General features: G+C 33.6%; 2 protein-coding genes across 6 annotated transcripts in view; both read right to left on the reverse strand.

The window, feature by feature from the left end:
* Nucleotides 1-7,379: 7,379 nt before the first annotated feature.
* LOC126769124 (angiotensin-converting enzyme-like) lies at nucleotides 7,380-18,732 on the reverse strand. Of its 3 annotated transcripts, none has more exons than XM_050487711.1 (13): nucleotides 18,633-18,732; nucleotides 13,298-13,519; nucleotides 12,303-12,558; nucleotides 11,843-11,986; nucleotides 11,259-11,450; nucleotides 10,818-10,915; nucleotides 10,558-10,730; nucleotides 9,988-10,112; nucleotides 9,320-9,447; nucleotides 9,030-9,244; nucleotides 8,244-8,384; nucleotides 7,608-7,783; nucleotides 7,380-7,492 (listed from the first exon to the last, which is right to left on the reverse strand). In XM_050487711.1, the coding sequence occupies exons 2-13, from the start codon at nucleotides 13,514-13,516 to the stop codon at nucleotides 7,413-7,415; spliced, it is 1,947 nt and encodes a 648-aa protein (XP_050343668.1). In that variant the 5' UTR covers nucleotides 13,517-13,519; nucleotides 18,633-18,732; the 3' UTR covers nucleotides 7,380-7,412. The 3 variants fall into 3 exon arrangements, with proteins under 3 accessions (XP_050343668.1, XP_050343667.1, XP_050343669.1); XM_050487710.1 differs by lacking the exon at nucleotides 18,633-18,732 and adding an exon at nucleotides 17,953-18,027; XM_050487712.1 differs by lacking the exon at nucleotides 18,633-18,732 and adding an exon at nucleotides 15,435-15,505.
* A 2,664-nt stretch (nucleotides 18,733-21,396) lies between these two features.
* The window catches only part of LOC126769126 (angiotensin-converting enzyme-like), a 47,981-nt gene continuing 42,996 nt past the window's right edge, over nucleotides 21,397-26,381 (reverse strand). For 2 of the 3 annotated variants that reach the window (XM_050487715.1, XM_050487716.1), the window contains exons 5-12: nucleotides 24,746-24,937; nucleotides 24,307-24,574; nucleotides 23,923-24,047; nucleotides 23,131-23,258; nucleotides 22,549-22,763; nucleotides 22,242-22,382; nucleotides 21,917-22,092; nucleotides 21,397-21,516 (exon numbers count right to left, since the gene is read on the reverse strand). In XM_050487715.1, coding sequence (XP_050343672.1) covers nucleotides 21,452-21,516; nucleotides 21,917-22,092; nucleotides 22,242-22,382; nucleotides 22,549-22,763; nucleotides 23,131-23,258; nucleotides 23,923-24,047; nucleotides 24,307-24,574; nucleotides 24,746-24,937 — 1,310 coding nt within the window. In that variant the 3' untranslated portion in view covers nucleotides 21,397-21,451. Of the gene's footprint in view, nucleotides 21,517-21,916; nucleotides 22,093-22,241; nucleotides 22,383-22,548; nucleotides 22,764-23,130; nucleotides 23,259-23,764; nucleotides 23,890-23,922; nucleotides 24,048-24,306; nucleotides 24,575-24,745; nucleotides 24,938-26,381 lie in introns of all 3 variants that reach the window. The other variant, XM_050487714.1, reaches the window with a different exon arrangement.

Here is a 26,381-nt window from a genome sequence, read left to right on the forward strand (position 1 = left end):
CACATTGCGTCTTTTGCATAGATAGAAGCCATTGCTTGCATTGTGCCTTAAGCTTATTTTGAGACGTACTGTTCTTAATCGGAGGTGGGATATCGTTCCAACACTTAGAAGCAACGAAACGAAAGCTACCTCTAAATGCTTGAAATGTCGTCTAGGCAGTACTAGTCGCGGAACTCGACTCAATCTATTAATTTAGGATTAATTTGTTTCAGACCATTTAAGTTTATCCGCCAAATAATTGGGAATTTTACGATATTTTAAGGTGAAAGTGATATTATTTAATTTAAGTGTACGGTGATTTTTCATATTTAATATATTCTTGGAATTTAAATAAGGTGTAATATGCGAATATCGAGGTATATTGTAACAAAATCTTAGACAAGAATTTTGTATCCTCTGTATTTTCCTTTCAGTCTTTTTATAAAAGCAGGGGCCATAAAGGACATCACAGTAGTCCAACTGAGATAGAACCAAGGATTCTACAAGTTTTGATCGCGCTGATTCACTCAAAAATGGTCTAAACTTATAAATCATTTTGAGTGAAGCGTAACACTTCGAAGTAACAGATGATATGTGTTCTTCAAAACGTAATGACCCATCCAACTTCACCCCAAGATTCTTCGCTAGCTTAGACTCAACTAAGGAATGACCATCTATAAAAATCCTATGACACATTTGACCAAGCGATACCATTTGTTGCCTAGTACCAAAAATTATGTAAGTACATTTTTGTGGATTTAATGACAGGTCATGATTCTTCGACCAACTAAAAATTTGAGAAAGATCATCATTAACATTTTGGATAGTTTTATCATTATTTATATATGGATTGATGTTCAATAATAACTGTGTATCATCTGCGTACATGTGAACTAAACTAGTTTTGACACATTCGTGAAGATCTGCCGTATAAATTGAGTACAAAATAGGTCCAAGTATAGAACCTTGGATAACACCTCTATTAACTTTTATAGAGCTAGACCTTGTAGGCCTGCCATTCATGCCAGAAACTTCTACTATTTGTAATCTATCTTTGAAATAACTAGAAAACCACTTACATATGAGATCAGAACAACCATAAAATTTCAATTTGGCAAGAAGTAAATCTATATTGAGACAGTAAAATGCTCTGCTGTAGTCTAATAGTATTAAAATTGAAGCCATATTATTATTAGATGCAGAAAGAATTTCATCAACAATATGTTATAACGCTGTAGTGGAACTGTGTGACTTACTATAACTGGATTGGCATTTCGGAATAATGCAATGTTTTTCAAAATTGGAAGCAATTTGTTGATTTACCGCCTATTCCAAAACCTTTGATAAAACAGGCAATATTCCAATTGGTCGTAAGCCTTTCACTGAGTCTACATTTTTCTTTTTCGGAAGAGGTTTAATAATTGTAGTTTTCGAAGATGTTGGGAAGTATCCCGTGCCTAATGAAGTATTTATTATATGTGTAATAGCAACTAACGAGTATGGGAGGGTAAGTTTTACCATTTTGATAGATCTATCCATCCTCCATCCATCTATCTATCCTCTAATGCCGTAGGTACTGATGACATATCAGTACCTACGGCATTAGAGACTATAGAATTAATTATTTTTAAGATGTTCTCGGCGGAAAGTTCTGTAAAATCACATCCAGAATAAATCGGTTTGTTATATTTATTTATAATGTTACTATTATGTGAAACAATAGGTACCGAGTCAAGGAATGCTTTATTTATTATATTTGGATCACATAGATAACCTGGAATTCGGATTATTAATGAATTCATTAATTTTATTTGTGAAATAAAAAGATTTTTCTTTTTGAGTTACCTCAAATACAGCGTTTCTCAATTGTTTGTATGAATTTATATCACGATCAGAGTTCATTTTTTTAGCAATATTACAAGCCTCATCTCTATCTATCATAATTGTTATAATGGTATCTGTAATCCATGGGGAAGGGGGGTATTTGAAACGCTTAGTTTTCAAAGGAACAAAATGATTAAAAAGGCCCAGAATTAAAATATTAAAACACTCTACCATAGCATCGACATGGTCATACTGTAATATCATATCCCAAGGTGTAATAGATGAGGGGTGCATGTCAGTCACCTCCACGTGGTGCACCCTGGGCAACGGGGTCGACCAGCAATCCGATGTTTTTCCGGAATGCTTGTCGATCGCGGCTGAGACTGACGCGGCGGAAGTGTCGCGGGCCGCTCCTGGGACTTCTCTGTTGCGCAGAGTTGACCAGCGAGCGGCTCCGTGGCAAATAGGAGGACTCCGGGGTCCTTTTGGGCCGCCGGAGAGAGAGAGGAGGAGTTGGTCTCCGGAGTCCTTTCGGGCTGCCGGAGACAGGAGTAGAGGAGTAGAGGAGGAGGGAGAGGCGGGTTCGTCCAGTTTCGGTGTCGATGCTGGGCGGACAGACTTCGGTCACCGCCTTCTCAAACTCGTTTCCCCATCCAGGCGCCAGCCTGTGGTGGGACCGAGGGCCTTGCCTTCACCGGCCGGGTCGAGAGGAGAAAACCTCAATAAAAAACAACAGGTGGGTCGCTCACCCAAAGCGACGGCCGCAGGCGGGGTCGCGGTGGTGTGCTAACGCGTTCCCGTAACCCCGCCACCATGCGGTGAGAAGGAAACGAGGAGGTTTTAGTGGGTAGGACGATGGCCTTCTGCCCCGTGAGTCCCACATACCCGTCCCGGTCGTGTCCGGGCGGCAGGCGTAAATGCCTTTCCTCCTCGAAAAAAAAAAAAAAAAAAAAAAAAAAAAAAAAAAAAAAAAAAAAAAAAAAAAAAAAAAAGGTGTAATAGATGAAGCGAACTGGTATGTATCAAGATCAAAATTATTAAATGGTCTGTACTGAATAACTCTTGGAATTGGTTTATTGACTTCCAGAGGTATAATTGCCGTAATAAAAGCATGATCACTCAAATCATCGTTATATTGAACATTAATTTCAGTTATATTTAAGCTATCATTACAACAGATAACATCTATTAGAGAGCTAGATGTATTCGTGACTCGAGTAGATTTGTTAACTATTTGATTCAATTTATATTCCGCTATTAACGTTAAAAGTTCATTTTGAGAAATATCATGCGAATTTAAATCAATGTTTATGTCACCAGTTACAAATACGTATTCATATTTTGGTGTTAAAAATGATAGATTGTTATCTAGCGTAGATAAAAATGTGCTAAAACTAAATTTAGGAGGTCGGTAGATGACTCCTACAGCAATTATGCATCAATTGCTCAAGTGCGAAGAATCTACTGGCAATACTTTTACTCTCAAATTTGAACGTATATATGCGCCTACTCCTCCTACTCCTCTAGATTGCGAACCTGATCGTGGTTCATGAAAAAAATTATAGCCTGGGATATTGTAATTTTTTAGCGTGACATGTGCTCGGTAAAGGTCAACTTATTTTAAATATTGGTAGGCGGATGGTAAGTGGTTACCGCCCATAGACATTGGCACCGCTATAAATATTACCAATTCCTAACATCGTCAATGCGCCTCCAACCTTGCGAACTAAAATTTTATCTGTCTGTAGTTACACTGACTCATCCATCCAATCGGAACACAACAATTAAAAGTGTTACTCTTTGGCTGTAAAATATTTGATGAGTGGGTGGTACCTACCCTGACTACTATGTCATGTGTCAAGTGGCGGTGAGGAGCAGGGCATCTGAGATGACCTTGCGTGGTCATACACAATAGCGGGATGAGCAGTAGGTAGTCAATTCGAGCTAAGCCACGAATTGAGTGCTCCGATCCGTATTAAGAAAAGCCACCGCAAGAGTTTTAGTAGAATCCGAAATAATTTGTTTATAATCAGAAAAAATTACATTGGTATTAACAGATATTCAATTACGCCTACTGTGTGATTACTATTGCACAAATATTCGAAAAAATATCGTTTTAATTATTGTATCACATTTACGTTTCACGTATAGACATAATACAATATTTCAAATACATATGTACCTACAATAGCATTGCTACAATTATGTTTATTTCCCTAACACGAAAACGGAAACTATTATAGAAGTAGTAATGACACAACAATAAAAATTAAATATCATTGCAAGTATAAATAATATACCTCCGTAGTCATTTTATAAAAATATATATATTTAAAGTTGGCCGTATATTTGGTAGGGCTTTGTGCGTGATCGTCTGGGTACAGCCTACTCACACCTTTTATTCAACCACAAAACAGTAATATTTTGGTTTGTTTAGCTTTATTGAGTGAATTAGCCAGCATTTTCATTAGGTGGTAGGGCTTTGTACAAGCCCGTCTGTTTTGGTACTACCCACTCATCAGATATTCTACCGCCAAACAGCACTAATTGGTGTTTTTGTGTTCCGGTTTTAAGAGTGAGTGAACCAATGAAACATAACGTCTTAATTCCGTTCGTGGTGCATTGGCGATTTGAGAAACAGTTAATATTTCTTACAGCACCGATGTCTATGGGCAATGGTGATTACTTATCATCAGGTGGCCCATCTGCCCTTTCGCCTACTTATATTATATAAAAAAGTTACTAGAGGCATAAGTGCCAAAAAATAATAGAACCCCAGGTTGGCGGCGCATTTATGGTGTGATAACCCTGTACACCTTACTGTGCCATTAACTACGAGAGAAGGTTATCTTTAGTTATTACAGAGGACAGGCTGGCCTCTTAAAATATTAAAATAGTTTAATCTAAATTTAAAACTGTTCTTTATTACAGAGGAAACTCGCGTTCAAACAAAATAATTACATAATTTCGATACAAAAAAATCTATTTATCAAACAATAGTTGTTTCCCGTTTATTATCTCTTTAATCTAAGTCACGATGGAATTAATAAAAATCACTTAATGTGACTCATAAAAATTATATTAAATTATTGTTACAATCGTTTTTCTCCCACGCATATTTTTATGAGAAATTATATTGTAAAGAATATTCAATTGTGTTCATGTTTTTTTTTCCTACCTACCTACCTGAGTAGGTATTTAAAAGTAAACTCACTATAAAGATTGTTATTGACAATGAACATCAACACTATTCGTCAATTACAAACAAATAAACAAATGTATAAAAAATAAATAACTCCATAAAATTAAAATGTAATAAAGTAATTGCCTGTAAATGTCCCACTGCTAGGCTAAGGCCTCCTCTCCATTTTGAGGAGTTTTTTTTATATTCTATTTAATTTTGTTTATCATTTGAGGAAGTCTGCCAAGAAAATGGGTTAGATAGTAAGCAGTCACTGTTGCCTATAAACACTGGCACTGATAGAAATATGAGCCACTCTTAACATCTTCAATGAACCGACACTGTATTAATACAATTAATACTAAAATAAAATTCGCTATGTGGGAATCTCCAGTTGTGTATAATCATAAAAATGGGATGCTCATCTCTTTTCCCTCAATCTCATAAGTACGAACTCACATCATTACTTACACGTGAAATTTTGACAGCCAACTTATGGTGATATACTATTGCGATTAGTGTATTCTTCAAATGCTATAATTATTATGGTCAATGTCGCATATCACTTTCCGATATTTCACGACCTTTTACAATTGCTGCGGTAAGTTACGTAGCATTATTTGTGAGGTACGGAGTGAATTTTTACAAAATAGCCCAGCAAGTCTGTCCTCTTGTGAAAGTAAATTAAGGCGCTTAATCCATTATAGTGATACACTGAAACTGAATGCATAAGTCTATTGCAAAATTGCAATCGGCATATGCAATAGACTTATACATTAAGTTACAGTTACGGCAATTGGCATAAGAGATGAATTATATATTAATTACAATTACTTGTGGTAGGGCTTTGTGCCAGCTCGTCTGGGTAGGTACCACCCACTCATCAGATATTCTACCGCAAAACATTGTTGTGTTCCGGTTTGAAGGGTGATTGAGCCAGCGTAGTTACAGGCACAAGGGACATAAAATCTTAGTTCCCAAGGTTGGCGGCGCATTGGATACGTAAGCGATGTTTGACATTTCTTACAATGCCAATGTTTAAGGGCGTTGGTGACTAGTTTTAAGAATTTATTCTCAAAAAAAAAAAAGTGAATCTTTTTTTTTTTTTGAGAATAAATTACATGAGAACAGTATGATAAATGTAAAGATGACAAAAAATATATTCGCCTTATAGATACTTAGTTAACGGAATGTAATATAGTAAAATAGATGTGTGTATTTTAATCGGTACAAAAGTGGGTATTCTCTAAAATATATTTTGAGAGTTGAGACTTGAACCCGTTAACTGAGCTTACATTTTTTATATAAGATGGTAATTTGTTATATAGTTGTGCTCCATCGAAAGTTATATTTTTTTTTGCAAATTTGGTTCTAATTTTTGGGAGTACTAATAAGCTTGGTCTACGGGTGCTACGTTTATTGTTTTGTTTTATAAATGGCAATTCTGAATGTATCGATTTATTAATAATTTTTCTAATGAGAATACAAGAATTATATACATAAAAATTGTCGTAAGTTCATAATATTTGTTTCTTTGTAAAGTTTAGTTGTTGATGTCAAAGGTGGATATCTAAAAAGTATTTTAATAATTTTATTTTGTTTTCTTTGTAGTTCTTGCAGTTTTGTTTTTCCAGTATTACCCCATATTTCTATTAAATACAATAAATGCGATTTTACTAGCGAATTGTAGATGTTATACTTTATTTTTTTTAGGTAAGCATTTTGAAATATTTGTTAATGACCCAATTAAAGAGGAAAGTTTTTTATTAATGTAATCTACTTGATATTTGAAAGTTAAGTGATTGTCTATTCGTAACCCTAAATATTTTTCACAGTTTTTCTGCTCAATTGGAAAATTGTCAATAGTTAATGGAACATGCGGTGCAATCCTTTTATTTTTAGTTTTGAATACAATGTAACAAGTTTTGGAAACGTTAATAGTTAAAAGATTTTGATTGAACCATTTACTACCATACAATAATAAATACCATACTTACCATACTACTACTTACCATAAGGTGGCCCATATGCTCGTCCGCCTTCCTATTCTATAAATAAATAAATATATATATATATATATATATATATATATATATTTATATATTAAATGAATAATATCACGAAATTTACCAAGATATAAAGCTGTGTCCTCGTATATGCAATATATATAAATTATACTAATAAAAATATATGCTGTAGTAAATTTTGTTAACTAAGTTAAAATCATTCTATTTTACATGGTCTTATGGATTTTAATAGAAGGAAACCACACAATAAACAGCCTTGACACCAGCGGATAAACATAGTTTGAAATAGACAAAGAATTACTTGATACTAAATTTTCTACATTATTTCTAGTATACTTTGTATTATATTAGGAAAATCAAAAAATTAATTCAACAATAAATATAATTTATTAGCTTATAGTTTAAGCGCGGCCGTACTTGACTAGTCTCTTGCTGAACTCCGAGTTCTTCATGATATTTCTCTGTGCTTCTGTACAGTATTCTGAAAAAATACGACCTTTTTGACATTTCATGTATATACGTTACATTTAATTACGACCTTGAAACTTTGCTTTCATCACATCCAAATATCTATCAGTTGAAAATTTTTTACTTACGGACGGTACTGGGTTCCCAGCCAATATATTCTCCGCTACGTTCGTTTTCTGTCTTCAGCCACTCGTATAGTGGTTCAAAATACTCTAGTACTCCACTAGCATCCATCTTACGCTGACCTGTAATAGCTTCCATCGCATCTGGCCACGGTTTCGAAGAGCCGAGTTGCAACATCTTACTAAAATATTTTTTTTATTTTATTAGAAAAACAGAGAGTACAATATTACATAAAGATAATAAAAACATAAGTAACTAAGTTTTTATTTAAAAGTAAAGTAACAGCTTCTAAATAAATGTCCCACTGCTGGGTTACGACCCAGAGAACAGGTTTGCAGCTTACTCCACGCTGCTCCAATGCAGGTTGTTGGACACACGTGGTATTTTCGTTAGGTTAGGTTTCTTCACGATGTCTTCCTACACCCATGAGCACGAGATGAATTATAAATATGAATTTTCAGTGGTTTTCGACAGATTCATGAATTGTCAGAACTCGAAATCATCAGTTATAATTATCGTCTTCTAACTACTGGAACATTAGGGCATGTAGTTTTTATTTAGTAATATCAATAATACAAACATTGAGAAGTTTATTAAAATAAAACTATCAAATTTATTCATAAATTATTTTAATTGCTTACCCTAAAGCATTACCGGCTTCGGTGCTCCTATAAATGTCACAGTTAGACAACAATTTGCTCGAATCACCTGGTACGTACTCACCAGCTAACTGACACAACGATCGATGGAATTGGAACTGAATTATGTATGAGATATAGTATCTGCAACAAATGTCCTAATTATAAAAGCAAAAACTATTCTATCTCATTACAAAAAACCAAATAAAATCACACTTAAGAGGTTTATTACTAGGCGTAAAAGAGTTCTACTAGAGGGGTAAGATACCTAATTTAAAGTATTTGAGAACGGCATATACTTGCTAAATTCCAAATTGATACGATAATATTATAAAATATACTCAGACTTATTTATACGTACTATTAAAATGACTATGTTGGTTAATGCTTATTTGGTTAATGTTAATTGGTTATGTAATCAAAGCTAATATATAGCGTGTTATTTAGAGCGTGGTTATTAATTAATATAGAAAAAACTCAAAAATGTCTCCTCTAATTTAGAATAAGCCCTTCTTCTCATCATATTATAATGATACCAACATTATTTGAGAGAATACCGTCAGTTTCAATGTACACGCTCGCTAAATTTGTAAGATTTTTTTTTAATTTTGTATTATTAAAAAGGGTAAATAAAATATTTTAAGCAAGTGACAGATTATGCTATATCTCATTGATAAAAATATTGAATAATTAATCTTTTTCCTTTATTCATCCTTCTCTAAATTACAGTATTGTATCTATTGAAGTTGCAAATTTAACTAAAGTTCTACGTCAAATTTCAAACTTTACCTCATATATTCAACATCAGCAGAGACATGGTATTTAGCAGCAGCATCAAAGTCATCCTCAGTCCTAGTCGCTGGTGGTTCAACCCCTTGCAGAGTTTCCCTCAGCTGCCAGAAGTGACAATTGTAATCGTTCACAGTGGTCGTACCACGGAACACACCATAACGGAACAAGTCTAGGAGGTATGCGAAAGGCAGGAAAACAATTTTATCCAAGCCCTGGAAAAAATAGAAAATTATGAAACAATATAAAGATTTTGCTATGAATGGGACATCTATGGGACGTTGATTTACCATCTTATATAGTTGGTTTATGTTAGATTCTAAATCATCTGGTCCGTCTTCGAGTAAGCCCATGACACGCAAATGTTTTGGAGTTGATACTGATAGAGCGATAACGTCACCGACTGCTTCATGGAAACCTGAAAAAAAATATAGAAGATTTATATACTTTACAGAAGACTAAGACATTTTGAATATTTTTTTAATTTATTATATTTCTGACACGGTCAGAGCGACAGAGTCGATGTTCTGAATAGAATGATTTTAGCTCCGCTCTATTAACTCACTTCACAGAAAACTAATACTCCTAAATTCACGTTAACTGATATAAGTATGTAAAGATTTTATTTATTTATTAACTCTTTATTGCACACAATTTACAAATAGTGTATAAAAAATAGGTAGATCATAAAGTATGCAAATTCCTTATATCTTACAGGCAACCTCTATTAAAAAAGAATAAAAAAATTGACAGGTACAATAATAGAGCAAAGTGTGCACTTACAATCAATACCAAATACATAGAAACTTAATAAATATGCGTAATATTAGGTATATTATATATACATAATCATTTTATGTCACTATTAGTGGTGATGCTAAATAACACTGATTTTTATTATTTATAATCTAACATGTATTTAAATTTATAAATAATGTATGGATTCCATAAATCATACCTGGATTAGCTCCTGCTCTGTATATTACGGGCAAGTCCTTGTATTGCAGATAGTATTGTATGTGACCCATTTCATGGTGAGTTGTCTTGAAAAAAGCGTTTGTGATCGTTGTGCATTGCTTAATCCTTAAATATATATTAAAATAAATTAACAGCCTGTAAAACACTTCTAGGAAAAGGAAAGAATTCTCTCGACCAGAAGGTATAGAGCTTATTCCAATACGCTGCTCCGAAGCAAATTGGTTGAGATAGAATTTCATCTGGCACATGAAGGTTTCCAGACGATGTTTACCTTTACCGCTATGAACGAAAATAAATACTAATAAATACGAATAATTACTAACAAAACTAAGCACTTGAAACCTTAGTAGTGTTTGTTCGGGTGAAAACCTGCTGTCTTTGATTAATATATATGTGCTAATTAATATCGGTAAATTAGTTTCGGTTAATATTCACTGGGCCATCTCGGCTCTCCTTGATATATATGTAAGTTAAAAAGTATTCAATTTCTTATGTGCATAATTCTCCAGCTCTTTATACAATAAGTTTAATTGAAACAAAAAAAAAATACCTAAAATCTTCCCCATCAAAGAAATCCCACGCTGACGCATGACATACCATATCCCGACCATCGTCGGGTTTTTCAATAATTGACCTTTCCCAGAAAATATCTGGCATACCGCTCAAATTTAATGATTTGAAAAACTCTTCAGCTGTTTTAAAGATTTTTAGAGCTGTGTAATTCTGTAAAATTTACATTAGTGTATATAGTAAGTGGTCAATAAAAATTAATATAGAATGAAAAATAAATCTAATAATTTAAATACATACCTGACTGACGAGAGCCGCTGTAACATCTACGTCAGGTTTTTCAGGATACGGCCTCGTGAACTTCTCAACGTTGTTCCAAGTTTGCGCCCAAATATTTCCTATAACGCATTTTATATGAATATTTTACACTCGTTTCATATAGTTATAAGCTTCAAGTAGGACTTTTGAGATGGAGATTGATTAACAGTTGGGACTCATATTGAAATTGCTCGGTGGTTGATTAAGCAAGCGCTTGAACAGACTGCATTTTATACCCTCAGCTTACATCATCGTGTTTTCTTTCAAATTAAATTTTAAATTACACAACCTTAATAGACGAAATAATAGACAGTGATAATGGGCTTTCTATTATTACAGTTAATTATTGTAAATAAAAAAAATCACGGAAATCCTCATAATACCATCTTCGATGTACTAGAAGTTTAAAATGATTACAAATACCTAATAAATGAGCAGGTATCGGCCCTTTTGCTGATACTACGTCTTCGCCATATTTGAGTCTTAAGTGGCGTCTGACATATGCATGTATCTGCTGATATAAAGGCTTAACTTGGTCCCAGAGATCGGCAAACTGTTCTTCACTATCTGGTTCTTCATAAGTGCTTAACCACCACTCAGCTACACTCTCGAAACCTGAAATAAAAGTGGTATGAAATATGTAGCATATAATATACATATAATATGTGTATTTAAATTCCATAATTTAAATGGAATTAATAATTCAATTGGATGGGAAAGTTCTACTTCAGTCTGTAAGTATTAAGAACAATCTAGTGAACAATAAATATTTTGTTAAAACATAAAAAAATACAAATAAAATAATTTAGATTTGTGGCCAGTGATAAATCAGTAATATCAGTCTGAAACTCTCAAGTGATAATATTACCTTCAACCCTCATTCAAATTGAAACAATACGAGTCAATTTAATAAAATGTAATTTTTTTTTCATTCGATTTATTTTTTTGTTTATAAATGTCAACTAAAATCGAACCAAGTAAAACGGCTATAAATAAAATTTACGTACCGTTCAACTTAGCAGCTTCATTGTACATATTGACATATTCTGTGAAGTTATTTTTAGAAGCAGCACCTGCTGCCTTGTGCCATTCTAACCAGGTATATTTCAGTTCTTCTGGATCGTCACTTTGAGCAAACGTGTTTGTTATCTCTGTAATTATTTAGTATTTTACAGTACTATATTTGGATGTAATCATGACTCTTTATGTATGAGTGTATATAATTATTATTTTGTGTCTAATTGACACACATACTTTGTTAAACAACAAAGTATACAATATAATTTTAAAAAAATATTAAAAATTTAAATAATTATAATATCATATATGCATATTTACATAGAATAAAATAGAATATGTTTTATTGTACACTAAAAGAGTTATAGAAACATGCAGTTATAAGCACAAACAAAAAAAATCATATACATAAGTTAAACATATACATAAATAATATTAGTGAGTGCATACCTGGTTCTACATACAAATCACATTTTTTAGGATCCTTATAGTCACAAATTGTTGCCTTGGCGTACGTAGATTGCATATTACTGATAGCCTGGATCAACCTTTCATTTAAGTCCTCTGGTAAAGCAGCTGTGCCTAAAATTGAATATTTCTCGAACATTCGCTTTAGGTCAGGGTCTTCAAATTCACGCCACAAATACGTCATTGTTTCTTTCCAATACTCTTTCTCTTCTTCTGCTATTTCAAGAGAGACTTGTAGCTGAAACGCGAGACAATATTTAAGTTAATTTATTTCAGATAGATTTATTTCAGAGTCGAGATGGCCTAGTGGTTAGAACGCGTGAATCTTAACCGATGATCGTGGGTTCAAACCCAGGAAAGAACCACTGAATTTTCATGTGCTTAATTTGTGTTTATAATTCATCTCGTGCTTGACGGTGAAGGAAAACATCGTGAGGAAACCTGCATGTGTCTAATTTCATTGAAATTCTGCCACATGTGTATTCTACCAACCCGCATTGGAACAGCGTGGTGGAATAAGCTCCAAACCTTCTCCTCAAAAGGGAGAGGAGGCCTTAGCCCAGCAGTGGGACATTAACAGGCTGTTACTGTATTTCAGATATATTTGCCTGACACAACATTTCTAAGGTGAGATCATTTAAATGATATCCAAAGCATTCTCACAGCTCTACATAAATGGTTAGATTTGGATTCAATTAATAAAGTTTCCTCATTTAAAATACATGTTTGTAAGATAATATATATTTGTATATAAAAATATAAAAGTAACAGCCTGTGAATATCTCACTACTGGGATAAGGCCTCCTGTTCAAAAGAGTTTTGATGGATGTGCCTGAACCTTTTCGGATACGTGCAGGTTTCCTCACGATGTTTTCCTTCACTACCGAGCACGGGATAAATTATAAACAAAAGTTAACACATGAAATTTTGACCAATTCCTAACCTCAAAAAGTGTAAAAAATATAGTAGAATAATACCATTCTTTCTTCATTATAAGTGGTGATATTTGACTGGTAATCCCAGGCAGCAATCGTTGCTTTGTTCTTAGCTTTAGACATCAGCTCATCCAAGTTTCGCATATACTCTCTTCCCGACGCCTCTTCAGCTGCTCGCTCAGCTGCGCGGCCTTGAGCTGCAACTATGAAGACTGAGGCTATCGCCCCAACAAGGGCCAACTCTACGAGGATCTTAAACATTATCTGTAATGAAAAAAAAATATATAAAGAATATCTTAATTTCAATTGTACATAGAGATTTTTATAACCGAATAATTTAAAGAAAGCACATAAAATTAATATTATAAATAAATAATTATTTTAATGCAAACTTGTCTAATAAAACTCTTGGAAAGACCAATGACCAGATGCTCAAACTGGTAAGCAACTATTGTACTGGTAAGAGTACATTAGTATCCCTAACTGATGCATTGTTGGACAAAGACGCGTGGAATAAAGATGCATAAAGTAATGAAAAATATTAGGGACTTATTCCATCCCTCTGCTCCACTAATTATGGTTGTGACAGAATCACGATATATGTTAGAAACACAAATGTTTGAGGGCCCTGTCAAACGTAGCTTACATTTGACAGGGCCTTCAAAAGAAATCCTATTGCATTTACTATGGTACGGCATGACCATCTTGAACTTGCTAGATATTGTTAAAAAATTGCTTTAAATTCGTAAATAAAAGAAAAACGTTGTACACATAATTGTATGCCAAGGTTCTTTTCCACGATACAAGAAAACTGGGTCAATAGAACGCAGATTTGCAAAAAAAAACACAAATTACTAGAAACAAAAATTGTTATACATTGCATGTCTCTACATATGGAGATGAACAATATTGCTTGTTTTCTTTCTAATTAAAAAAATTGAACTTTCTGTCTCTTTTAGACCTCGCCATGAATAAACCAGTGAGCAGTTAGTAATGATATTGGCCAAAGAGGTAACTTAAGATCTAGATATGGATAGAATAAAGTCGGTCATATGTGATTTTGCATATAATTAGAAAAGTAAGTCAATAAGTATAAGAAATATAGGAAAATATATAAATAAGTGTAGAGTAATATGTTTTAGAAGTAAATGGAAATGTTAAGTAATGTCGGAGATAATATTAGGCCCTTCACTGATTATCGAATAACTAATAAAGTTGTCTGAAATATATATCCAATTAAATAAATGTGAATTATTTAAAAATGCAGTTTTTTCGCAATGTTTTCCCTCCAGCCCATAATCAGATAATTTGAGTTTAGAATTACATGTACAGCGTGTTTCGAAATTCATCATTTATTTATTTTTTCGGAATATTATTAACAAGCTAATGTCATCACCACTGTCATGTCATGTCATCATAGCTGTATACATTAGCTATGCAAGAAACACTAGACGTCAACGTATATTATCCTTGCAGTGGTTACAGCGCGACCTCAATTCTTATGACCTTGTACCTATAACTAAACTCACACACTACCCTTCTTACTAGAATGCAAGAATCCGATAAATGTTTAATTTAAATTATATAATTAAATTGTATTCTAGATTTTTTGTGATTATTAATTTCTTTATTTCTGCGCGGTTCTATCTTTTCTACTATTTTTAAGAGGAAACTTTTTTATATCCTTGAATCAATTGATTCATTTAACGTAATACTATACAGTTTCTGTATCTTTTAAAAATAAAATATACTCTTGAAATAAATATACAACCTACGGTGGCATAGCAGTAACGTTCAACGGGGGTTAAAATCGCGCGGCGCATCTAGTGTTGCATCCGCAAACTCAAAACAACAGTGTATTCAAATATCAAATATTATTTAATTTATTTAGGACTATTTGGTGCCCGCGACTTTAACCGTTAAACTGACCTTAATCTATCTGTTAAAACCACCAGAAAATTCGTTCAGTAGTACGGAGATAAGCGTATATAAACATACAAACAAAATAATTAAATAAATGCGTTTTCGTGTTCACTTACTCCTTTTTTATTGCGCACATTCTTTTTTTGATTATTAATTATTTTCATTATATATATAATGTTATACCATTGCTTTGAATTCATTAAATACATTAATATTGTCGTATGTAATTTAATAAGAATTTTAATTATATATTTACCTGTTCAGCACTGAGACAAGATTACACAACCAATATCCGCTACTGAATAGACATTTTGGATCTTAGTTTACAAATAGAAGTTAAATTCTAGTAAAAAATGTCCGGTCAAGGTGCGACGATGTTTAACAAAAAATAAATCTATTTTATCAAATATAGTTATTTAATCTGTAACTAGAATAAGGTATTATATATTTTATAAATAATGATTTGTTTGACAAACGTTCTAATGTTGATATATTGCGAATATTTATATTTATAACCATTGGATGATTATTTTGAGCAAATGGTTATTGTTAATAAACATATTATTAATGTGTTTTTTTATACATATAATTAGTTATTTTAACGGCTACCAAGAGAAAAAAAATATTGCCATATATATAGTAACTGGCATTCAATTTCCTAATGCTTGGTAAATGCCTCTTGAGGAAATGGTTTTTGAAATTCATTCCACCAATACTTGTTAATGGTCTCTAACTGTCTCGTTGGTCTAGTGGTTTGATGTAAGGCCGCAAACCCTTACGTCTTTAGGTTCTTTATCCAAACTTTATGAGGTCCTGGGTTCAATTCCCAGGTCGGGCCAACAAAAGTTATTGGGGTTTTCTATCAGAAAATTCTCAGTAGCAGCCCGAACTCTGGAAGTTGGATGTGTGTACACTTCCATGCCTCGGAAAGCACGTAAAGCCCTTGGTCTTGCGCCTGAACTCTTTATGGTCGTGTCGGATTGCCGTCCCATCGTATTATGAGAGTTAGGGAATAAAGAATGCACCTGTGTTTGCGCACATACTTATGCACTATAATATCTCCTGTGTAGTTGGCTAATCTCTCTTGAGATTGGCCGCCGTAGCCGAAAACGGTCTGGAGGACATTATTACTTGTTGATGGACACAAATCAGGATTTGTGTCAGGAACAGTCGAGCACTAAATCAATTATTATTTAATTACTAGCAACCCGTTCCGGTAGAAAAAAAACCGCACGTATATTTAAGGCCAATCAAACGAAGAAAAAATGTATGCGTAACAACTCACAATTATTTTTTTCTTTCAATTTTATTTAAATGAATCATTCATTTTTATTATAACAAATAAATATTATAATAAATGCTGTTTTGAGCAATGTTTGTCCCGATTTGAAACTTCTATCTTCAATTAAGATCAATGAGTATATATCTATAAGTAAGTTTTCAAATCAGAAGTGTGTTCCTTAAATAAACGTGTTCAAATGCTTATGAAAAAAAAACTAAGCATCCGATACAAACTTTATGAATTAAAATAAGAATTAAATTCAAAATAGCTAACGCAACGTCAAAACAGGGCTGTGGAATTAATAATCATAAACAATAAATGTTAAAGCTAAAGGAAAATTATGAAATTGTTATATTTTGCGAACCTAAGTGAAACGTAAGTGTTTTATTCAATTCAGCGAATGTGTCAATTGAGCTTAGAATCTCGCAGTTGTCAATCACAATGATAACCGATATCATTGTGATGGACAACTGCGAGAGCTAGGGTTGCCACACTTACTTATGTATGTAAGATATAAAAAAGTGAATAAATATTTATAAAAATTTTTTTATATGCGCCGGGATGGCAAATGACTCTACTTCACCTGATGGTAAGTGGTAGTAGAGTCCAAACGCGACGACGGCCAGTACAGTCGGGAAGAATGTTCTGTACTAGCCGTCCCCGCCTTGCCGGCCCGCAAGATGCTTCTTCACGCCTCGTTTGAAGGAACCCGGGTTGTAAGAGGAGGGGAACACGTGAGCTATAATTATATAATTATGGTAAGCTCAATAAATAAGCTTAGTTATTTTTTGATTAAAAGAAAAACATCTTGTTTGTAGACTGACACTTATGGTTTTTTTTTTTTGGTTTAGTTTGGTTACAGCAACCGTAAACCTTATCAAAGCAAGTAATCACTGATTTAAAAATTGATAACGTTACATTTCAAATGTTTAGATTGTTACTATTTTGACAAAATATATTAGCAATATATTATTTATTTCAAAAAATATTATATTACTAGCTTCCACCCGCGGCTACGTCCGCGAGTGAAGGGAAGGGTGTTAGGTAGCCTTTTGTTACCCCCAGGTAAGCAAATTTTATTTAGTAGTTTTTGCGTGACAGAGTAACAAAGATAAATGCACCATCAAAACCTTTAATATGTATGTTCGTCATCGTAATATAATATAAACATAATTCATAAAGTTATTATTTTTTAAGGTATCATTGTTATTTTATTTTTATTATGATAAACTAAATATTACCCGGCAAATTTAGTTTTCATAACAATTTGTCATTATAGTTGGTCTTAGGAAAATCTTAAACCCTACCTGTCAATTGTATCATAAAAAAAAACAAATACAAATTTTAAGAAAAAACTATTTTACTCTGTTATCAAAGAATCGAAACTGATGTTCTATCAACACAAGAAGTGTCTGAATATATTTGATCTTATCGAGAAAACTACTTGATATCATAACATCTGTGGACATATTGAGAATATTATTTGACTCACAAGTAAAACCTTTTTAGTGGTTTCAGAGCAATATCCACAAGGCATTTTAGCAAATACACTATGACACGACACTTGACAAACACTAAACATAAACTTACTAACAATAATCTTCTACCTCCAAAGTTATTTGTTTATATGCAAATGAATTATTACGTTCACTTGTCTTTCATTTTCGTGAAAATTTTAAGTCTTTTGTCGAGTGAGAATTGTCCGAAGCAAATGGTCCAACCATAGCAAATGAAGAGTGATTTTTATTTTGTACATTTTTAGTCACTAATAACATAAATATTTATTTATAATAATCCATTATGGGAAATAATTGGATTATTTTTTAATTAACTAAAATATATGAAATCATTATAGTCTTTTCTGACACAAACAACTTAAGGTCATTAATTATTGTTACAATAAAATGGACATGACATGATCTTCTCCAGACCTTTTAAAATATAAATAAGTACATTTTAAACAACAAATGTAGGAGATAAAAAAATCCCCTGATTTTCAGGTGTTCGTTTTTCTAACATTGTAGTCAATTTTTTACAATCAATAAGTCGAAATATAAAAAAAAAACATATACATTACTAAAACCATTACTATTTAAAAAAATCGTATTTTTAGATGTCTGTACTGCAATCAATCAATTGTTTCGTTATGAATAGGTAATTCTGAACACTCACCCAGTTGATCCGTCGGCCTCGCGACACGGACTACTTGAATTGTGATGTGATCTTGAACACATGAAGTACTTGATAACTAGTGACACAAGAATACGATAATTTATTACAGATAAACATCCAATATGTTTCTTTTTGTCATTGTTGGTCTTAAGATAATCTTTGAAATAAGTTATAGTCAGTCATTTTTCACGACGAGCCGGTTGGCGTGGTTGGTAGATACTTGCCTTTTCACGCCGAAGGTTGTGGGTTCGATTCCCACCCAGGACAGACATTTGTGTGCATGAACTGTGTACATGTCTGTTTGTCCTGAGTTTGGGTGTAATTATCTATATAAGTATGTATTTATAAAAAGAAAAGAAGTATATGTAGTATATCAGTTGTCTGGTTTCCACAGCACAAGCTTTGTACAAGCTTAATTTGGGATCAGATGGCCGTGTGTGAAAAATGTCTCAGGATATTATTTTTAAGCTGAGCCCAAATGGCTTAGTGATTAGAACACGCGAATCTTAACGGAAGATTTCTTAACGGAAGGTTCGAACGAGGCAAGAATCACTGATGCTACCCACCAATCCATTTTATATATTCTACCGCCAAGCAGCAATACTTAGTATTGTTGTGTGATTTTTTGAAGGGTGATTGAACCTGTTTTCTCCAGACACAGGGATATAACGTCTTAGTTGCCAAGATTGGTGGCGCATTGGCGATGTAAAGGGTGGTTAATAATTCATATAGCACATGTCTCTGACTGTTAAAGACCACTTACCACCAGGTACGCCCAGCTACCAGTGTGTACCACAGCTACCAGTGTGCGTACCACATAGCAGTGTCTGTTTTTTGTGGTAATGATAAAGAAAAACATAATAACGAAACCTGTATGTGCCGGATGAAATTAGAGTAGTAGAGTATAGTTGGAGCTGTTAATCCACGAGTTCCCGGGTGAATACCTCGTCCCCCTTTAAGGAGAAGATTTCGAGTTCAGTTCAGGCTGCTACCAAAGCGAATTTGTGGATTCACACGTGATATTCTTGCAACACTATTATCCGTAAACTTTTGACAAACAAAATAATAAACTAATAATACCTTGTATGCAATTATGCATAAAAATAAATACAATTAAAGTTATATTAAGGTATTAAATAAAAACTTACTTTCAATGAAACGAAAAACAAAATAAAACTTGAATTTTAAACGAAAAATCAATAGAACTTCTCAGTGAGTCGTATTGTGTGTACAAGATATTTTTTTAACCTGATTATATATAAATGTACGCTCAGAAATAATTATATTAAAGCATCAACTACTACTCGTAATTCCACTCAAGTTGTTATTTTAACATTCAATACACTTATAAGCACTGACATTTCCTTATAAAGTAGGGTATGATATCAAAGGCTCTTAGACTTGTTTTACGGGTAGTCCGGTTAGAAGTACCAACTAACCATTATACAGCACAAGTATAGACTTGCTCTTTAAATTACTAAAATGTACAATTTACAAGAACATTAAAATTAGTATATGGTTTTATTTGTATGTATTACCACATAATTAGTTTATAATAAATGAAGACATGAGCTGATAAAGGTGATAAGTCACAAATTATAATTTTTTTTAAATGAGCATTAAAGTTTTAAATAAAAAGCGATAAATTTGAACTTCTGTGTGACTTTAAGATACAATTAAAGCAATTTTTTGTACTGTATAGTTTGGCACAAAAAGAAAATTAATGAATGTAATATGTTAAGAAATAAGCATATTTTTTCATAACATTCTTACAGACAGACAATCGTATGCAAAGCAACACCTTCAATTATGTCAAAAAAAAATGTTACATATCACCTTAATTCACTGATGTCTTCATTATTCTAGACATAATTGTAAAAGTTGAGAAACGTGGCAATTTCAATCTATACTAATGTTATAATAAATGCCAAAGTAACTCTGTCTATCTTTTACGCTGTCACAGTTAGAACACTGAACCGATCTTGATGAAATTTGGTATGAAGCAAGATTGAACCCCGTGGAATAAAATAGAGTACTTTTTTATAGTATAAGTAGGTGGACGAACACCAACGCCCATAAACATTGGCATTGTAAGAAATGTTAACCGTCGCTTACATCGCCAATATGCCACCAACCTTGGGGACTAAGATGTTATATCCCTTATGCCTGTAATTACACTTTCTCACTCACCCTTCAAACCGGAATACAACAATACCAAGTACTGCTGTTTTGCGGTAGAATATCTGATGAGAACCCGCTAGTAACTACCCAAACGAGCTTGCACAAAGCCCTACCACCAGTATAACAACTCCTCTCCACAACATCAACATCTCCCCCCTTACCTAACATGCGGGCGAACACTAGTTTACAATAAAACATAAAATATTGATAGTTTATAATTTTTCGGTTATAAAACAATCGCCGTTCATAATTTTTCGACAGCTTACAATCTAACTAGTTTTTTTTTTTTTATATGCCCCGGGATGGCAAATGACTCTACTCCGCCTGATGGTTTTATTACAAACTCTAAATTCGGGTCTAAATTCTTTTCAATTTAATTTTAACGTTAAAAAAATCAATAACTCCTTAATTTATACCACTTTAGAAATATTTTTATTTTGTGTGGATGAGTATACTTCCTGTTAGGTCCAGTACTGATAGTAACGTCGGCGACACGTCATTTCTTCAGGAATACCATAGATTATATAAATTAATTATTAAATGTCGTTTGGTAGCGTGGAGTATATAAAAATAAAACATGAAATATATTACAAAAACATTTATTATCAATACTATTCTATTATCCTAAATAAGTACTGTCACGAGTCCTTGCCGTCCTGCTGCGCTTGCTCCAGCGCGGCGAGCTGCTCCGCCGTGCAGTATTCTACGACATCACATATTTTATTAAAAATCCGTCCTGGTTATTGTATACTGTGTTAATATTATTAGCCCTGTCTGGGTAGGTACCTCCCACTCATCAAAAAATATACCGTTAAACAGCAATTCTTATTTTATTGTTGTGTTTCGGTTTGAAGGGTGAGTGAGCCAATGTACTGCAGGCACAAGGGACATATCATCTTAGTTCCTAAGATTGGTGGTGCATTGGCGATGTAAGTAATCGTGACTGAACATCTCATTTGAAATTTCGCAAAGAGGTTGCTTGCAGTTGAGTCTAAATCAAGAATTTATTATCATTCAAAGTGTATGTAAAGTATCAGCCCAATAAGTTAGTTAAAAATGTTGTTTAAATAACTTGGTATAAACCACTAAAATATTGAACATACGTATTTTGCTGGGCTCCCAGCCGATATACTCTCCAGTCCTCTGATTCTCCGCCTGCAGCCACTCGTGCAGAGGACGGAAGTACTCTAGGAGACCATCCGCTCGCATGGCACGCTGACCGGTCAACGCCTCCATCGCGTCTGGCCACGGCTTTGATGAACCCATCTTCAACATGTTGCTGTAAATAGAATAAAAAAAGTAAATAAATAAGAAGCTTAAAATTCTTGTATACCTTTTGTCATTTTCACTCCTTTCACAAAGTTTATGCTGGGGATTTAGAATATAAATCATTTAAGGAAAATAAACTAAAGTTCCCTATGTTCTTACGAGAGAGCATTTCCAGCATTGACGCTCTGGTAGATGTCACAGTCAACCAGTTTCTTGGTGAGATCTTCGGGCACATATTCCCCGGCGAGCTGACATAAAGCGCGGTGGAATTGGAACTGAATTATGAACGACACGTAGTATCTGAAATGTGTATAATTCCAATAAAATATTACGTGTGTAAAGTTAATATGAATATTAATCAATCTAAATATATCGGTACTATCATTGAGCCAAGATGTAACTATTTCAAGCACAAGAAATAGGACATATTCGATTAGAAAGGCGCACGCCGGCGCCGGTGTCTCACCGGGCGTACTCCACGTCGGCGGACACGTGGTACTTGGCGGCGGCGTCGAAGTCGTCCTCGGAGCGCGCGGCGGGCGGCTCCACGCCCTGCAGCGCGTCGCGCAGGCGCCAGTAGTGGCAGTTGTAGTCGTCCGCGCTCGTCGTGCCGCGGAACACGCCGTAGCGGAACAGGTCCAGGGTGTACGCGAACGGCAGGAACACGATCTTGTCTATGCCCTATCGCAAGAACCACCAAACGTTTGGTATATATCAGATACGAACAACGCATACGACAAGATAAGCGTACATATAGTTAAAGGAATAAATTTATTCGTTGGAAATTGTATCCTTAACGGAAGAGGATTTCCACCATTGTTTTAAGTCGAATTACGCGGTAAATTAATACTGACACAGTTGTCTGACAAAAACAAGATTGTACTAGATGATTAATATAGTCACGTAAAAGTTCGTGTAATAGATCCAGTAAAAGGTTTATAATAAAAAATATATATAATATTTATACTAATAATTCAAATATTTTAATTAAATTAAGATACCTACATACAAGACGTATCAAGTTATATCCAGAAAATGATCAACTAACCATTTTGTATAGTTGATTTATTTCAGTTTGTTCATCTTCAGCATCCCCACTAACCAAACCAACGCGCCTTAAATGTTTCGGCGAAGATACTGATAAAGCTATCGTGTCACCCACAGCTTCATGGAAACCTAAAAGAAAAATGTGAAATTTGAAATAATTTCTGATTGAATTCGGCATGGCAATGGCAATGGCCTTCTCCTCAAAAAAGGAAGAGAAGGCCTTAGCCCAGCAGTGGGACATTCGCAGGTGTTAAAAAAAATGGATTTCGCATGCTCAACAAAAAAAAAATTAAATGTATGATAACAATAACACAAATATTAGTATTAAGTATATTAATCAACTACATATAGTATATATACGTTCGAGCGTTTTCTCACGAAATAATCAGGTTGATGACAGTACCAAACAAGAGACTTCATTAAGAATTATAAATACAGCAGAGTATTAAAGACACATTGACATATAATATGAATTATTATAAAGACTGGTAACTCGCACATGATTTTTTTTTTCATAAACATTTAACTGTAAAAATAAACTCGTAAACAGATATTTAATATTCAAAAAATATAAATTTTTATGACAAATGTTATAGTTTTAGTACATATAAGTTAGTTACGACTCCAAAAGTCACCTGGGTTCGCTCCAGCTCTGAAAACTACTGGCTTATCTTTGTACTGCAAGTAATACTGGATGTGACCCATTTCGTGATGAACTACCTTGAAATGCTCCATATTCACTGATGTGCACATTTTGATCCTGGATTTAGAAAAAAATTATGACCTAAATTACCTGGGTTTGCTCCATCTCTGAATACCACAGGTTGGTGTTTATATTGTAGGAAGTACTGTATGTGGCCCATTTCGTGGTGTGTCGTTTGGAAATATTCGTAATCAACTGTTGAGCACTGTTTGATCCTTCAAATTAAGCCAGACATGTTAGGAGAGAATTTGGAATGTTTTTTTACCACCACCTTTTTCTTACTTTACAAAATAAATAAAGAAACCTCTGATGACGCTTAAGCTAAGCAGTTTCATCTTTACTTCGAGCGATAATGAATTGACAATTTAGGCATTTTCTAGCGTTATCAGCAAATATAACATATTTCAGGACATTACTATATTTTTTTTAATTATCCAACTTATTTACGAAGCAGAAATACAAAAGCGTAATTACCTAAAATCTTCTCCATCATAGAAGTCCCAAGCTGACGCATGACAGACTATCTCCCTGTCAGTCGGCTTTTCAATAATAGAATTGTTCCAGAATTTCTCAGGCATCGCTGTCAAGTTAAGGGATCTAAAGAATTCATCGGACATTTGGAACATTTTCAGAGGTGTGTAATTTTGGTCTTTCATCGCCTTTGTGATATCGATTTCTTTCTTATCGGGATATGGACGTGTGAAGGATTCGATGTTGTTCCACGTCTGTGCCCACATGTTACCTGAATAAAAAAACATTCTCAAGTAACCATTTAATTACAATACAAAACATTTCAATTAGGTACGCTTTTCTTCACCGTAACGGCGTAAATATTAATAAAACTATAACTATAACATAACAAGAAAATAATTTATGTAAGTAGCTAACTAATAACTTATATTGATATACATACCTAACAAATGCGCAGGTATTGGTCCTTTCGCTGAAACTATATTTTCTCCATACTTGTCACGAAGGCGTTTTCTCACATAAGCGTGAAGCTGTTGATACAATGGTTTGACGTCCTCCCATAGCTTTGCTAATTGTTGTTCGAAATCAGGAACTTCATATTCTGATTGCCACCATTCAGCCACATCTTTGAATCCTGAATAAAAAATTATTCAACCTTAAGTTTTTAAAATATGATATATTCACTTATTACATCACTAATTATATGATACTTTTTATGAATGATGTGACAACCTATAATTTATACAATTTTCATCGAATAACTTTTCAACCTCTATTTAGTTATTTAACTAATATATCTACTGCAGTTGGTTATCCTCAATAAATAAATAAATATCCTTATAAAAAATCTAATTTGAAAATGACAAAAAACTTAAGCACTTAAATTAACATTTTGGGTATTTTTTGTCGACATTATCCGTCACGATTAAATGAGCTCATATTAGGTCAAGAAGTAGTTAAGAATAAATTATATTATGAACTCTTATTGAACTTCTTGGAGAGTCTCGTTGTAAATATTCCATTACCAAAATGACGTCACATCTCATTTTCTAACAATACTATTTATCATATACATTCAAATTTTACAAGTATGCGGTGATTTGATAAGAAGATTTTCGAAACGGCTTATATGGGTGTTTCTTAAGGCTTTTTGTCAGAATTGTTGATCAAAATGTAACACATCTGTGCGAATACGTTATGAAAATAAATATATATCAACTGTAAATATAGGCTCAGGATCAAGTTCTGATTATCCAATCAAGCATCATTGGACGAGCTGGTTGGCGTCGGTGGTAGATACTTGCCTTTCACGCCGAAGGTTGTGGGTTTGATTCCCACCCAGGACAGACATTTCTGTGCATGAACATGTCTGTTTGTCCTGAGTTTGGGTGTAATTATCTATATAGATATGTATTTACAAAATAAAAGTAGTATATGTAGTATATCAGTTGTCTGGTTTCCATAGCACAAGCTCTGCTTAATTTGGGATCAAATGGCCGTGTGTGAATAATATCCCAGGGTATTATTATTATTACAAGCATGTAATTAAGAAGACTAATTAATGCGTTCACCATATGCGTTTTTGTATTACGCTTGACAGCTGGTCCGACATAACCGTTTGGATGGGCTTGCAGATCACAGGGGATAAAAACAACTTAGGTGCCATTGAGGGAAAACCAATATTATAAATGCCTAATATTTTTTACAATACCAATGTCAATTTATAACCACAAGATAATCCAATTATTTGTCTTCTCTGGACACAGTTTTCGACTGACCGATCCAAATTGAATCGGCAACTTACGATATATTTATAATACAGTTATCTAATCTATATACAATTATACATATATTTATATGTATATATATATATATATATATAAAGATACAGGACATAATAATGACATTGCTACTTAATATATGGAAGCAGTCTGTACATATATTTTACTACTATATTATAGAAAGTAACTTTGTCTGTTATGTTTTCACGGTTAAACCGACCGAGCTAAGGACATTGACAACTATTTTTAACCTAAGCCCTGACAAACATGCGGGCGAAGCCGCGGGCGAAAACTAAA

Source organism: Nymphalis io, chromosome 6 (assembly GCF_905147045.1).
Source record: "Nymphalis io chromosome 6, ilAglIoxx1.1, whole genome shotgun sequence".
Taxonomy (NCBI): domain Eukaryota; kingdom Metazoa; phylum Arthropoda; class Insecta; order Lepidoptera; family Nymphalidae; genus Nymphalis; species Nymphalis io.

What these genes read in the sequence shown, in the direction of transcription:
- LOC126769124 (XM_050487710.1), bottom strand. Translation starts at nt 17,997, where the DNA reads ATGCCTTGTGGATATTGCTCTGAAACCACTAAAAAGGTTTTACTT. An exon ending in TGAAGCTGCTAAGTTGAACG is followed by an intron (nt 11,451 to 11,842) that starts GTACGTAAATTT and finishes CTTTTATTTCAG; the next exon opens with GTTTCGAGAGTGTAGCTGAG. An exon ending in TTTGATGGGGAAGATTTTAG is followed by an intron (nt 10,113 to 10,557) that starts GTATTTTTTTTT and finishes TATATATTTAAG; the next exon opens with GATTAAGCAATGCACAACGA.